Raw genomic sequence first — 15516 nt, forward strand, 5'->3', positions numbered from 1 at the left:
CGCCAAGCGAATATTCATCAGTGGGAGTTCAGCAGGAGAGGCGCAGAAGTTCATACTGAAGAGGGCTAAAAGTCCATTTACATATTAATAAGTTGAAGTTACTCAATAATGCCTCAGCGTACCAACATAATAAAGGTGCATGTGACCCCCCTCTCCTCTGCCATATTAGACTCTATGAGGGGATCAGGATCTCCTAACCTGCTGCTAGATTCCTTATAAACGGTGGCTAGTCCAGGTGTAGTCCTTAACCCTCATGCTTGCAATTTGTTTTTTTCCATTTATGATGCATTTTTGCTGCAATCTCCTAAAATGTTGCAGTGAATTTTGCAATTGGTAAGTGTGGTCCTGCAACTGCTAGTCTTAGTTGTTAGTTTGTTATGTAGACTGGTATGGACACACTGAGGGGAAAACACGCAGAGGACTTGTGAAGGATTCCGCTGCTCGTCCCTGTGCGCTCCAGCTTTACTCTCAGCCTGTACCATAGACTCTATTCTATAGTCAGGCAGATTACACCGTCCGCCCGTTCATTCTTCAGGTGGACGGCGAAATCTGCCTGACCATAAAATGGAGTCTATGGCACAGGTGGAGAGTAAAGCGGGAGCGTGGGCACGAGCGGCGTAATCCTCCGTGTGTTCCTTAGTGTGCACATACCCTAAGAGCCTTAAAGGGACTCAGATCCATACTAGGTAGAGAGCTTCAGACACAGGCAGATATAGGTGATGGGGAGATGATGCCGATGTCGCTGAGTTAAAAAGAGTAAAATTGCAATTTCCCTGGGAAGCAGAAGTGATGCTGAGCCATAGCATACGCACCTCTTACCCATGTGGCTTTGCATCTCTTCTGTTAAACTTCAGCTTCCAAGGTAAAATGCTATTTTATAACTCTGCAAATGGCCATCAGCAAAGACATCATTAGGGAGATGAAAAAAACAATCATCTATCTGCCTGTGTCTGCAGCTCTGTACATAGTATGGACTTGACAGAATCCCTTTAAGAGTTTTTTTTTTTTTTTTTGCACTTATATACCTAAATCTACAGAGGAATCAATTGTAGCTTCCTAAAGAAAATTTGCAGCAAATCCTCTGTGTCTGAGCCTAAAACATCAAAATGATGATCATTCTGCGGCTGATGAGAAGAAACTGATCTTCATAGAAGGGAAGTTGTTCACACCTTTAGAATTAGATAGTCATAGGGCCCTATTCCACGGGCCGATTATTTTTCGCATAATTGTTAACGATAAACGATCCAAACGACCGCTATTGCGAAAGACCTGAAATCGTTCGCCCATTTACATGGAACGATAATCGTTACCTATGATCGCTCTTGAGGTCGTCTTGTCGTTGCTATTGCGTTCGTCACTACTGCGAACGAGCAACGATAAAAATAGGTCTAGGTCTTTCTCGTTCAGTTGTTAATCGTTTAACGATAATCTGAACGATAATCGCTCAGTGGAATAGGTCCCATACTGTAACTATAAGCCAAAAATCACCAAAGGGTTTACTTTAAGAAACAAGTGAACTCTTGTCGAACATTCACGTGTCAGTGAGTTGTAAGAACTACTGGGCGCAGAGCTCGCACCTCCGTTACATCCCCTCTTTTATTTAAATTAAGAGTTTGGTGATAGCTAATAATGCTAATACAGCAAAAGTCGTAAACACGGAAGAGAAAGGAACAATGGATCTTCTGGCAGCAATGCCTAACAGATTACTTAGGTCAGTGGTGTCTGCCCTGGTGTTATGGAGAGCTGTGGGAGTTCCTTGTCTGTTACTGGTGGAGCAGGTATGAATGCAAGATAAGCGCAAGTAGAATTAAGATTATTGAAAGAGGGGAGATATTAAGGCACCTTCCTTTAAGGGGGAGAGCAGTGTAAACATGGGAATGTTCTGGTCCAGCCATCAGGTTGGTGTCGGGTAATTTATGCACGCTCTCCCCCAGCTAAATCCTTCACGTCTGACAGCGATAGTAAACACTATGCTGAAAAGTCCTCTACTCTCAATGATGCTGACGTACACAGAGCGGATCTGTAGTCTACATGCTGCGGGCACCTTGTTCTCGACATTATGGCAGCTATGAAAACTACCATCTGCCCGCTGGGGCACTCCAGCAGTAAGACAGCTTCTAGGGAGTGGTGATAATAACTACTAGCGTTATTGAGCGTGGAGTCCCGTACACAGGGCGATGCTATTTCACGGTAGCCCAAACATATCTGGAACGCAATGGCATCATTTTTTTGGGAGTCCCACAGAGTTAAGACGATTTTCACTTGCATTACAGCTTCTTTGGTGCGAGGTGTGTCTTGAAGTGCTTGCTGACATGGTCGCTGCGTGTGAACCTCTTCTGACAGTGAGGGCATTCAAAGCGCTTGTCACCTGTGCAGGGACAGCAGAGTAAAATCAGTATACATGTCATACATGGGGGACACGTGCATGCGTGCATACATGCCTCACACACCTGTGTGCGTGCGTGCGTGCCTTTGCAGCTCATCGCTGCGGGTGAACCTCTTAGTACAGAATCCCCAGTTGCACACGAATGGCCTCTCCCCGGTGTGCAGACGGACATGGGCTCTCAAGAGTGAAGTCTTGCGAAATGTTCTCCCGCATTCTGGGATGTGACACACGTGCCTCTTCCTGCCAGGGGGGCCCCACCTGCTGAGAGGGAGAGAGTGTCTCTCCTCAGCACAATAATCCCCTCCATCAACCCTCCTCCCGCCTGTGCCCCTTATATAACTGGCCTCACACAACTTCATCACTCTCACCCCTTCTCCCCGTCCTTGCAGTTTGGACATGTACAGGCCACCCTCCTCCTCTTCTCTCCTGGCTGTAGCTCCCCAGACAAGGCCTGTTCCATCTGTAGCTGTATCTGGGAAGGGCTGAGGCCACTGATGGCAACGTTATTACTGGACACGTTCTGCAAACTGATTTGCTGCTGCCCTGATTGGATACACAAACACAAGGGTGTGTTGATTCATTTAATAGAAGGATAAATCAAGCAAATCATATTAATCTGTGAAATGTTCAGGAAGTAAGGACTGTAGCTTAGGATTTTGTTTGGCTACATGCTCAAACTGGGATATACACCTGCAGCGTTGGTGATGGTTACGGGTACTCCTTGCACCGGCACGCCATTGATACTGATAGTCTGTATGCCCTGCGCAGTGGCCGACAGCTGTGCTGTGTTCAGGTTAATGACGCTCCCCGCTGGAGCAATTTTGGCTAAGGACCGCTCTTTGCGATTGAAGTTTTTCTTAGTTGGAGTAGCAGATATTGTTGGCAGGGACCCTGTGCCTCCCATGGAGCATGGCTGAGCAGTAGGATCTTGCAGCATCACTGTCTGTAATTCTCCTGTCGATGTGCGGAAGTAGAACTGCAAAAGAAACAAGTTTATTAGGAACAAATTACAAAAAACAATATGCAGCATAATATAGCGAGCAAGAAAATAAGAACTTAATCCTCAGTTAAGGGGGTTAACCAGACCCTAAGTATACACGGTTTATCCTCAAGACTCCCCGCACCCCCACAATCAGCTGTCTGTAGGGGATGTGAGAAGAGGACCTTTATGACCTGATCTCTGTTTATAGTCTGTTCCTGGCTTTGGCTTCAAATCTTTGGCAGATAATCTGTCAGATAATCTTTCTGTGTAAATGGAACCTAATGCTGGGTTTACACGGAACGATTATCGTGCGAATTTGCACGATAACGATCGAATTCGAACGATAATCGTACATGTAAACGCGGCGAACGACGAGCGAGAAATCGTTCATTTTGATCTTTTAACATGTTCTTAAATAGTCGTTCGCAAAAAATTCGCAGATCGTTCCGTGTAAACAGTCGTTCACTGATTTTACCTATGTGCGAGATAGACTTAAACGATCGCAAAACGAATTTTCTGTACGATATATTGTTCCATCTAAACGCTGATCGTTATAAAAGAAAAATCGTTACCTAGAAATCGTTAATCGTACGATCAGGCGAATTATTGCTCCGTGTAAACCCAGCATTAGCCTTGTCAATGTTTACAAGTGCTGTGTACCTCCAACTGGCATAATTTTAGTAGAGGTGGTTGTGCTGCAAGGTACTAGAGCGCTATCCCATTGAAGTGACTGCAGGTACAGAAGAGTTGTAAACAATAGAGACTATGAAGCTTGCATAAGCACTGCATCCCCTTCTAACAGCTGATTCACAGGTCTCGGTCTCTAAGGGCATGTGCACACTACAGAATTAAGCAAGGAATTTCAAGTGGAGTCGGAATGCTTTGGGTTCTGCTTAAAGTTCCGCCTTTCCCATTGACCCAATAGGATTTCATGCCACCAGAGGGTAAATGCTGTTTGTTATGTTCTCCCCAAGGGCAGCAGCATATTGAAAGTTTGATATGAGTGGAATGCCACTTTAAATATTACACAGGTTCCTATGAAATTAGGGGGCTGTCCTGTATCGGACATGTGATGGGTCCTGCAGACCACCTGAGAATCTGAAATGGGGTATCTGAAAGTAGGTTTTCTAAGCTTGTTATATGGAATCTTACACCAGAGACCACTTTAAAGCAAATCTGTAACCCCCTTACCAAGACAATGGCACCACTGGATAAATATCAATGACAGCAATCAGAACATACCTTTTGTTGCCCGCATTTTTGTTTTAATAAACAGCTTTACTTGGGCTTTGAACAGTGTCAAGGAGGTGGAGCCTATTATTCCCTGGGCCCTCGAATGTCTGCATTTCACTGTGCTGTGTGCAGAGTGTACATGGCTGATTATACAAGGGGAAGTCATACAGCACAGTTAAGTATAGGGGCACTTTGACGTCATTCACAGCCAAAATAAATGTTTTTTTTTATTTTTTTTTTAGTGCAAATAAAAACAAAGACAAAGGTATGTTCTGAATGCTTTCATTTCAGCTCTGCAGGCAGTCAGGGGGTCACAGATTTACTTAAAAGGGAACCTGCCATCACTTTCAAGCTGCTTGAGGTCATCAGGGAGGTCCCCAGTGACTTCCACCTGCCCCCATTGGCTTCAACTGACCAGACCCAAACCAATCAGCAAAACAAGTGGGAGGCGACGCTTTGTGCCACACCCTTGTCTATGAGAATTAAGGGGCCTTTACACAGAGATTTATCTGACAGATTTTGGAAGCCAAAGCCAGGAATGGATTTGAAAAGAGGAGAAATCTAAGTCTTTCCTTTATGACGTGTTCTCTGTTTATAATTTGTTCCTGGCTTTGGCTTCTCAAATCTGCCAGATAAATCTCTCCGTGTAAAGGCAACCTTAGATGGCTCCATAGACTTGCATTGGGGGTCTGTCTAGGTCATGTGACACACAGCCAGGATGGATAGTTCTGATCCCCTGATTGGTTGGATCCCAGACACTGATAAAAAACTTACTTGATCTTTTTTATAGGTACGCTATAAAGTGTCACTGTGGTTATAACTTTTGAAATCAACAGTAGATGTGATATAAAGCTTTTTTCTTTTTTTTTTTTAATCATGGCAAACACTGCACTTCCTGTAGTCAGAGATTAAACACAGTGGGGGAGATTTATCAAACATGGTGTAAAGTGAAACTGGCTCAGTTGCCCCTTTGGAAAATGAAAGGTGGAATCTGATTGGTTGCTAGAGGCAACTGCGCCAGTTTCACTTTACACCATGTTTGATAAATCTGCCCCAGTAAGTCCAGGTCATTTGCTTACAGAGAAGGCAGTCATGTGATTGATGGAAACATTGGGCCATGACTCTCTGTACTGGCCGGGACTTCCTGCTTTTGGTCTCTTTTTTTCAACCAGCACAAGTCTGGTTGAAAAGCTTGTGACTGGACCTGGAGTTCAGGTAAGTATAGCTTTGTTTCAAAAGGAATCAATCAGCACAACTCTGCTGATTAGGTTCCCAGTAGTGCTTAACAGATGTGGTAAGGAGCTTCCCTCCCATGTCCTGGGTTGCTCCTTCGGTACATTCTTGTGCCCGCAGAACTTCTTTTAGTGCCGCACGCGAAGCAGAGAGAGAGGCGAAACTAGTCATCTTGCTGTGCCTGTGACAAGTCACGGCTCTCTGTCCTGTCAGCGCTCTGCAGGGTGACTGACAGGCAAGAGGGCCTGTTAGACAAATCTAACCTGCTGATAGCCTTGTTGTGCATGGGGCGCTGAGGAAGAAGGTATGTCACTTAGCTTGATCGTCGGTTCTGTTCCCGTGTAGTTGTTAATGTAATCTTGTCTCCAGTAAGGCTGTTTGGAGCACCGTCCCTTCTAATGATTATCAATGGAGCAGGACAGTGCTCTGCCCCCAGTGCACCTAACAGCCTTACCAGAGACACAATTACATTAACAAGTGCATGGAAACTGCCAAGAATGAAGATAAGAGACATACATACCTTCATTCTCAGCACCCCGTGAGCAATAGGGAGCTATCAGCAGGTTTGTCAAATTTGCTGATAGTTTCTCTTTAAGCAACAGATAGACAGTGCATTTCCGTACCTGTGTGGGAGTAACTTCTGTGCTTTGTACATTTTGCACTGGCTTCTGCGGCACTGTCGGCAGTGTTGCTGAGGCTGCCTGTACCACTCTCAGTGCCTGTTGTGGTATTTGCACTAGTTGGGTTTCAGCCTTTGGCTGAACGAGCTGAAGAACAGCGTGCTGACTTGCATTGGGACTCTGGACAATGAGCAGGTTGTTTCCAGCTTGCAGGATATTGTCTGCAGTTGTTTCGATTAGTACAGCCTCCACCTGCTCCTGGGTAGGAGAGCCAGGTGTCGGCCCTGCTGAAAGAGGCTTCTTACGAGGCTTTTTACTCTGTTTGCTATGAATATGGTGACTGCTAGTGTCAGTGGAAGTGTCTGCCAGGTTACTGAGAGGGAGTGCCAGAGTGAGGTTGTTGCCAGCTGTGCCAGTCAACTTCATAACATTGCTGTTTTTCTGTGGTGGGGCTGGCTTTATGGGCACATGTTTTGTAGAACTGGAGGCTGGAGCAATCTGAAGGGTGGTTCCACCATCAGTGGGATTAATAATCTGAAACTGAGTGCCCAGAGTCTGTGAAACGGCCTGAGGGGAAGCTTGCAAAGCTTGATAGCGTCCAGTCTTGCCCACTGGGTTCTGTATGGTGAAGAAGAGTTGGCCATTTCCTGCCCCCAACTGCGGAATCTGGATCACGTTTCCTTTGGCCGACAAAAGTCCTATACCTGCTTTTCCTGGACTCACTGGAAATGGTGCAGGTTTTATGGGTATCAGCCTTTTGCGAGTTGGCCGTTGTGGTACAGGGGGAGTCACAGCTGTTTCAACTGCAGGAGGACCAATCTTACTACATGTGGCTGCCAGGAGAGCCAGAGGAGAGGGTTGTGTGTCCTGCATGGAGAGAATGTTACATGGTAAATATCAATCTTTACAAAAGTCACAACAATAAAAGCTTTGTTCAGCCTCCAAGTTGTATAAAGCCATAAGAGAGCTCTTGGGGACATACATTAGTTCTGTACGTCTCTGATTTCATATGGAGCCTTTATCCTTAAAGGAGTACTCTGGGCAAAGGTCGTCACGAACAGGAACTCAGGAGTCAGGAGACTGGACGCTGACAGAGAACTAGTGGCACTGTGGGGGCACCGGGACAGGTAAGTAGGACTTCATTATGGTGCAACACCACCTGCCTACCCCAGGATTTCTCACCTTTACCCGGAGTATCTTTTTTAGTCTGTCTATTCTAATTCTAACTTGCATTAGATTAGACATGAGGGGAGGCAGTATTGCTGGCAGCAGAGGAGCTGTGTCGCCTGTTAAAGCTGCCAATGTATAAATTAAAAAAATAACTTTTGTTAAAAAAAAAAAAAAAATTACCTTTATAAAAGAAATCTACGTAAAAAAAAAAAAAAAAAAAACATTATATACATATTTGTCGAAATACCCTTTAAATCTCCCAATAAGTCTGAAGCCCACTGCTAAAGTAAGCAGTATATGGAACTAACACAAGACCGATTGATTTGTATTGCATTGCAAGTCTATAGGACTTTTGGCAATTCCGTATACCACTCGCTTTAGCAGTCTGTTAGGCTGGGTTCACACTGTGTTTTTTGGAAAAACGATTCATCCGTTTTTCTGTTGACTTCCATAATAATAATTAAAAAAAAAAGTCAAAATGCATCCTTTTTTTCCGTACATAAAAATATGGTTGACTACGTTTTTGTGTACGTTAAAATGTAATGTGTTTTGATCCAATTTTTTTTTTTTATAATGGACGTCAACGGAAAAACAGATGCACACAAATCTTACATCTGTTTTTTGCAAAAAACGTGTGAAAAAAAATGGATTGCAAAAGCGCAGTATGAACCCAGCCTTACAGAATTGCTGGGAAGAATAACAGATACCCTTTATAAGGAACCAATCAGCCCAATTGGGCTGATGTGGTTCCCTGGAGCAATATATAAAGCTCCTGCAGCAGCCGCAGCTGCAGCTTTATACCGGGGAAAAATGACCTTTATTCCCCCAGCTCGTGACAGACACGGTCGGGGAAGTAGTCATCTGGCCGGCTCCCCGCTCATGTCTAGTCAGTGGCTCTGCCGGTCAGCGGGCCCCGCGGGAATGAATGACAGGCAGAAAGGTCCGTTACTGGCCTATCTGCCTGTCAATCATCCCGCAGAGCACTGTGACTAGACACAAGCCCAGATAACTACTTCCCCACCAGTGTCTGTCATGAGCCGTGGGAATAAAAGTCATTTTTCCCCCGATATAAAGCTGCGGCTGCTGCGGGAGCTTTATACATTGCTCCAGGGAACCATTATCAGCCCAGTTGGTTCCCTTTAACCTTCCTACAGCCTATAAAGAGAATGGGGGAGGTTTATCGAACGTGGTGTAAAGTGAAACTGGCTCAGTTACCCCTAGCAACCAATCAGATTCCACCTTTCATTTTCCAAAGAGTCCGTGAGGAATAAAAATAGAATCTTATTGGTTGCTAGGGGCAAATGAGCCAGTTTCACTTTACCCCATGATCTTCTAGTTTACACACACTTTTAGAGGTGTTTACAGCTAGTCCACGGCCCACTGAAATAAAAGGCAATGAGTTCTGTCGTCTTTCTACTATGACTGACTGACCTGAGAAGCAGAGACAGCTGGCTGCAGGTACTCGCTAGGACTCACAGCAGCAGTTGCCGTCATAATGAACTGAAATAAAAGAACAGCAGAGATATATTAGTAATACATAGACAGACATTAGAGCTGAGCGAACTTCGAGTGTGCTTGAGTTTGTCCGCACCTGAGCGTGCAGCGTTTGATAAGTGGTGGCTGCTGAAGTTGGAATGCGGAAAATATGGATAAAGCCTATGAATTCCAGGCAGCCTTAGGGCTTTATCCAACTTCAGCAATCAAACCAAAAGCTGCACGCTCAGGTTCGGACAAAATCAAGTTCACTCAGCTCTAAGGGTATGTTCACACTGAGCAAATACGGCTCAGTGTCCTGTAGTAAGTGAATGAGAGGGCGCACGCTCCTCTGCCGCCACTCTCCAATCAAAGAAGTGACATGTCACTTCTATGAGCGGAGAGCCACGGCAGCGGAGGAGCGCGTACTCTCCCATAGAGAGGCAATGACACGACGAGACAGGTGGGATTCCTCCTGATTTGCTCAGTGTGAACACACCCTAACAGACATTTCTGAATTGCCACTGCCCAAATATATAAGCTTTTCAATGCAATTCTCAACCAGTAATTAAAACAGTCCTTTTAACACTATACATTACACACATATCAGGGACATATAGAGCTGGGTAACTTTGTAAATGCATTGCAACACTCACCTAGTACTAATCCTGAGTTACAGCCCGTATTATATCCTAGAGCTGCACTGACAATTCTCAGGGAACAGAGAAGCGGCTTAGCACAGCCCTAAGCTGGACTAATGCAGAGGAGACTGTTCGCTTTCTGTATATAAACCAGTGCTAGAAGGTCTGAAGCCTGCAGAAATTGGAAAGCAGTTCCAGGCTATGATACAGGATATAGGTTCTGGACCAGGATTTGACTCTGTGATGATGTGATATATTTCCAATTGCAGAATTGTATTGATGATAATCTGCATCTCTTATACTATGAGCAGCATGAAACACACAGCCAAGCAAAACAAATTACACCAGAGCATGCAGGTATAAAGTGTGATCTGATGGAATGATTGGCATACTGACCTTTGCTATATACTAATGAGAGTCTAGTAAATCCAATCAATCAGCTGGGTCATCTCAGTGAATGGTTCCTCTTCACAAGAGTCGATCTACCCGAGTGCCAATACGTGACATTCTCTATCGTTCCTTCTTACTGCAGAACAAATCAGAATCCTAAAATATAGAAGACATTTATGAACGGACAGCAATAAGTAAGGAGGCCTACTAACATGGACAACTGCAGATGTTAAAGAGGTTATCCAGCGCTACAAAAACATGGCCACCTTTTCCTCTCTCTTGTCTCCGGATTGGGCGGGGTTTGGAAATCAGTTCCATTGAAGTAAATGGAGCTTAATTGCAAACTACACCTGACCTGGAGGGGGAAAAGTGGCCATGTTTTTGTAGAGCTGGATAACCCCTTTAAAGGGGCTACTGCTGATAGGTGAAAACCAGCTGATCAGTGGGGGAGACATGAGAATGAACCCTGGTCCCATGGATGGCAGTGCACATGCTTGACCAGCGCTTCATCAGCTATCGCCTACATGTGATACAGGCACACGTTGAACACGAGCCCATTGAATGCTTAGATAAAATCCAAGTTTCATCCATGTCCCTACACATTTTATCACCTCTTAAAAATGGGTTGTCCTGTCCATATATTAACTTTTTTAGGTTATGTTCACACTACGTATATTTTCATAAAACTACGGCCGTTGTTGCCGTAATTAATACGAAATATACGTGACGTTGCCGCCTATGGAATCCCGGGCGGAGTGTATACACATAGTATACACTCCGGCCGGGATCCCTAATGACGCTGCGAGAAACTGACATGTCAGTGTTCTGCGTCTGCTATTCAGTGAATAGCGGCCGCAGAAAACCCTGTCAGTGCACACAGTGGAGAGAGCAGCTCCAGCCGCACGCTCCATAGTGCGCAGTGGGGATTTCTGATGTGGGCGCGCACGGATACGACCGCATCAGAACTAAAGTGCTAAAGATCATCCGGCCGTTACTGCAGTACCAGCCGGGATGATCTTTTCTGAGACCGGCCGTTCCATAACCCGGCTGGTCTCTTACAAGGTCTGAACATGGCCTTAGGGCGGGTTCACACTACGGAATTCTCGCGGACAATGTCCGCGGAATTCCGTCAGCTGTCCGCCCGCACATCTGGGCGCCTTTCCGCCGGCCCCATAGACACCATTCTATGGGCCGGCGTATTCCGCTATACGCTGAAAGAAGTGTCATGTCACTTCTTTTAGCGGATCGCGGAATACGCCGGCCCATAGAATGGTGTCTATGGAGCCGTCGGAAAAGCGCGTGCCCGTGCGGGCGGGACATTGCCGCGAGAATTCCGTAGTGTGAACCCGTCCTTATACTGTAAAAGCTAGAGGACGTCTGTAACTCAGAAGAAGAGAGCCACAGCCATCATGTAATACTAAATTTCCCCTCTAGAGGGCACTGCAGGGGAAATGTTTCACCAGCTGGAGTATTTCCCTGGCAATAACAGCTGATCAGGGGCTCCAGGGACCTGACCAGCAGTGATCAGCTGTCTGAAAAGGGTGACTGTAGAGCTAAAGCTTTGGCTGTCCAGGCATGATGGGAATTGTAGTTTTGCAACAGCTGGAGGGCCGAAGGTTCCCCATCCCTGCTGTAGAGGAAGAGCTGACCTCAGGATACAATCCATGTAATAGGCCTTCACATGTGTCTGGAAAAAAAACATGAGTGTCCCTGTGATCTAGCGATTGGTGGGGTCTAACCCTTCAGCCCCTGTCACTTTCTGCAGAAATTGTGCACTTCCTTCGCTCCTCATGCATGGATAATTATATATTTGTAATGTCTATTTTTTGTCTATGTATATACCCCCAGATTTGTAAAGTGCTGCGGAATCTGTTGGCGCTATATAAATAAAAATTATTATTATTATTCCATGTTACAGAAGGATTATTCCGGATGAGGCCTTTATGTCTTTTGAAAATGTTTTATTGAAAAAATATACAAGCAAAACATAATAATAGAAAAAAAATACGACTATAAACATTGCTCTTCTCTGCACATGCATGGGTGCTAGACAATGACAGTGTTTAGTGGGGGCAACAAAGATGGCTGCCATAACCGACTCTTCAGACATGGTTGTGCAGATTTCCCAGATACCAGAATACAAAATCCGCTTAGTTACGCAGCTACTCATCACTGACTTCCTGTTATACAGATATGGTTTTAAGAAGGTCACTATGTGGAAAAGGACACGATAGTCCCCTGAGGAAACTGTATGTATAGTGGTGAAACAGGTCGGGTGGGTTGTGAACTTGGCACAGGGGTAGGGAACCTTGGCTCTCCAGCTGTTGCAAAATTACAACTCCTATCATGCCTGGACAGCCGAAGGCTGTCCAGGCATGATGGGAGTTGTAATTTTGCAACAGCTGGAGAGCCAAGGTTCCCTACCCCTGTGCTAAATTGTTTACAAACCACCCGACCTGTATCACCACTATACATGCAGTTTCCTCAGGGGTAAACCGCCGTTTTAGCCACAAACACTGAAAACAGTACAATTTCTCCTGTCCACTATAGTGGACGCCTCCGACTAACAGCAGATTTAACAACTTGAGGCCAAGTAGAGGGATCCTATGTAGTAGTGTTATCCTATAGAGTAGTAGATGTATAGCCATCACTTATACTGCTCTGTACATTTGTATCCGCCATAGCCTTCTCTTCCCACTAACTTTGATTGCAAGCTCTTGGGCCCAGACTCGGCTGTTTACCCCCAACACAATGTTCTTTCCCTATAGTGTCACAATTTAGAACATCCTGTTTACACCAGTCCCGCCCACTCCCCGGAAGCACCTATCAGCCCCACCCTGTCTCCAGTGAAAAAATATAGGAGTTCACGCCATTATGTTTTTCCTCACGTACATACCGGAAGCAATAAAACTCACCCGTTATCTACAACGCCAGCTGCCGTTACCGAGTCCGCACCGAAAACTCACAGCGTTCCGCCTACCCCCCAACCTGCAGCGACGTAGCCAACCATCCGCTTCCTCCCAAAGGAGTGACGCAGTTAGCCACCAATCACCGATAGGTCGTAGGATGATAGACAAGCGGATGGGCCAATCAACAAGGAGAATGCTGATTAAGTGCGCTGATGGGCATGACCAACGACCAATTAGGATTAGGCTTTTTGCCGTGACGTTTTAGGCGTAAACTGGCTCCGTAAACTCCGTATTGGGCTATGGTAATACTTGTCCTTAGGTGCAAACGTGAAATTGTTGCGAGTCTGTGGAAAATGGGTCTTGTGTGTAGTTGGTTATCATCACTTTTTACGGGGAGCCAATGGGAATGGTCTGGCAACAGTACGTGATTGGCTGTAACCTTTAGAGGCGTGGTCCTCAGACGTCCACTAGAGCGTGCTTTGTATGTTATGTTCTGACCTCGAGGAAAGGACCGGTCGCCATGTTCTCGGAGACCAAGAAGCGCGTTGGTTAGTTTAAAAACTGAGAAGAGGTACAGTTTAAAGAGACTTTTTTAGGGACAGTTTATTTTTAGGTAATAGGAAGCAGTTTCACGTGAAAAGATAAAAACCCACAGTTCTCTGTGGCTTGTCCATTAGAAAAACATAGTTGCTTTCATTTAAAAACAGCACCACACCTGTCCTTAGGTTTTGTGTGGTATCACAACTCAACTCTATTCACTTATGTGGAACTAAGCTGCAATAGCATTGTTGCCAATATTTGGAAATTTTTTCCAGGGACACTTTAGTGTCGACAACAAGGTGTGTGGCTTATTGGGGGTGTGGTCTCGGTGGGACGTGGCCTATTGTGGGTGTGGTTTGTGGCTTGTCATCAGTGTTTTTTTCCCCCCAGAATTTTACAGTTAGAATTTTATAGTCAAAGCAACACAAAAGACGCATCAGGTCTCTGTTACATTACACACCCCAGTATCAGCAGGGCCGTTTTTTAGGTAATTTGAACTACAGGGCGAATCTTGCTAACAGTGCTCCCCCCCTGCCTCCCGTCTAGTGATGTCGGGGGGGGGGGGGGGGGGGGATTGTTGCTATGGAGAAGCAGTGTGTGTATTATGGCATAGAGCTGTGATATTCAACCCTGTTCAACTTGGGGGGGAAGTCAATCGGTGACTCACAGGTGACGTCTTCTTTGTTCATAGGCGTCACTTTCCTTTTCTTCTCCATCTGGCCCAGACCACCATGATGATTTCTTGCAGCTACAATTCTTCTCTTGTGAACCTGCCAGGCAAACATTTTAGGCTCCGGACTTTTACAACTTCCGCTTTTTTGTGTCATGTGCAGTACAGCCAGTAAGTATGTGGGTTGCCTCCTGTATGTAGGATCCCCTGCTGTGCCCTCATATAGTAATAATCCCCCCTGTGCTGCATCCAGCATAATAATATTCCCCCCTGTTCTCTGCCTCTTACTAATTTCCCCCTTTGCTCCCCCTCAAAGTAATAACCCCCCTGTGTTCCCCCCATAGTAGTAAAAATAACCCCTATACTGTCCCCATATTAATAATCCCTCTGTGCTCTGCCCCTTAGTAATATCCCCCCTGTGCCCTCCCCCTATAGTAATAATCCCCCTGTACTCTGTCCCTTAGGAATATCCCCCCTGTGCCCCTCCTCTTATAGTAATAATCCCCCTGTGCTCTGTCCCTTAGGAATAGGCCCCCTGTGCCCCCCCATAGTAATAATCCCCCTGTGCTCTGCCCCTTAGTAATTTCCCCCCTGTGCCCCCCCCCTTATAGTAATAATCCCCCTGTGCTCTGCCCCTTAGTAATATCCCCCCTGTGCCCTCCCTCCATAGTAATAATCCCCCTGTGCTCTAACCCTTAGGAATATCCTCCGTGTCCCCCCCTTATAGTAATAATCCCCGGTGCTCTGCCCCTTAGTAATATCCCCCCTGTGCCCCCCCATAGTAATAATCCCCCTGTGCTCTGCCCCTTAGTAATATCCCCCCTGTGCCCTCCCCCCATAGTAATAATCCCCCTGTGCTCTGCCCCTTAGTAATATCCCCGCCGTGCCCTCCCCCCATAGTATAATCCCCCTCTGCTCTGCCCCTTAGGAATATCCCCCCTGTGCTCCCCCCCATAGTAATAACCCCTTAGGAATATCCCCCCTGTGCCCCTCCCCCATAGTCTGTCCTATAGTAAAAATCCCCCCTATGCTGTAAGCCATATTAATAATCCCCCTGTGCTCTGCATTCCCCCCTTCAAAAAAAACAAAACACATTATACTCACCTTAATTTAGTAACATACAGCGGGTACCTGTCTCATCTTCAGCCTGCGAGGAGCAGGCCGCCGCCGCCCCCGCACAAATCTTCTCCCTCTAGCAGGCGCAGTGATATGATGTCACTCGGCCTGCTGGAGGGAGACGATGTGTGCGGCTGCCTGACAGGTGCTGAG

General features: G+C 45.9%; 1 protein-coding gene across 4 annotated transcripts; it reads right to left on the bottom strand.

Moving 5' to 3' along the window:
- Positions 1-1578: 1578 nt before the first annotated feature.
- SP2 (Sp2 transcription factor) lies at positions 1579-13184 on the bottom strand. Of its 4 annotated transcripts, none has more exons than XM_069952940.1 (8): positions 13044-13184; positions 10135-10264; positions 9056-9124; positions 6458-7321; positions 3077-3362; positions 2755-2929; positions 2451-2647; positions 1579-2368 (listed from the first exon to the last, which is right to left on the bottom strand). In XM_069952940.1, exons 3-8 carry the CDS (start codon positions 9116-9118, stop codon positions 2268-2270), a joined length of 1686 nt encoding a protein of 561 aa, XP_069809041.1. In that variant the 5' UTR covers positions 9119-9124; positions 10135-10264; positions 13044-13184; the 3' UTR covers positions 1579-2267. The 4 variants fall into 4 exon arrangements, with proteins under 4 accessions (XP_069809041.1, XP_069809040.1, XP_069809042.1 ...); XM_069952939.1 differs by having other exon boundaries at positions 10135-10284; XM_069952941.1 differs by having other exon boundaries at positions 2451-2644; positions 10135-10284; positions 13044-13183.
- Positions 13185-15516: the final 2332 nt, after the last annotated feature.

The sequence above is a fragment of the Dendropsophus ebraccatus genome, chromosome 14 (genome assembly GCF_027789765.1).
Source record: "Dendropsophus ebraccatus isolate aDenEbr1 chromosome 14, aDenEbr1.pat, whole genome shotgun sequence".
NCBI classification, from domain to species: Eukaryota; Metazoa; Chordata; class Amphibia; order Anura; family Hylidae; genus Dendropsophus; species Dendropsophus ebraccatus.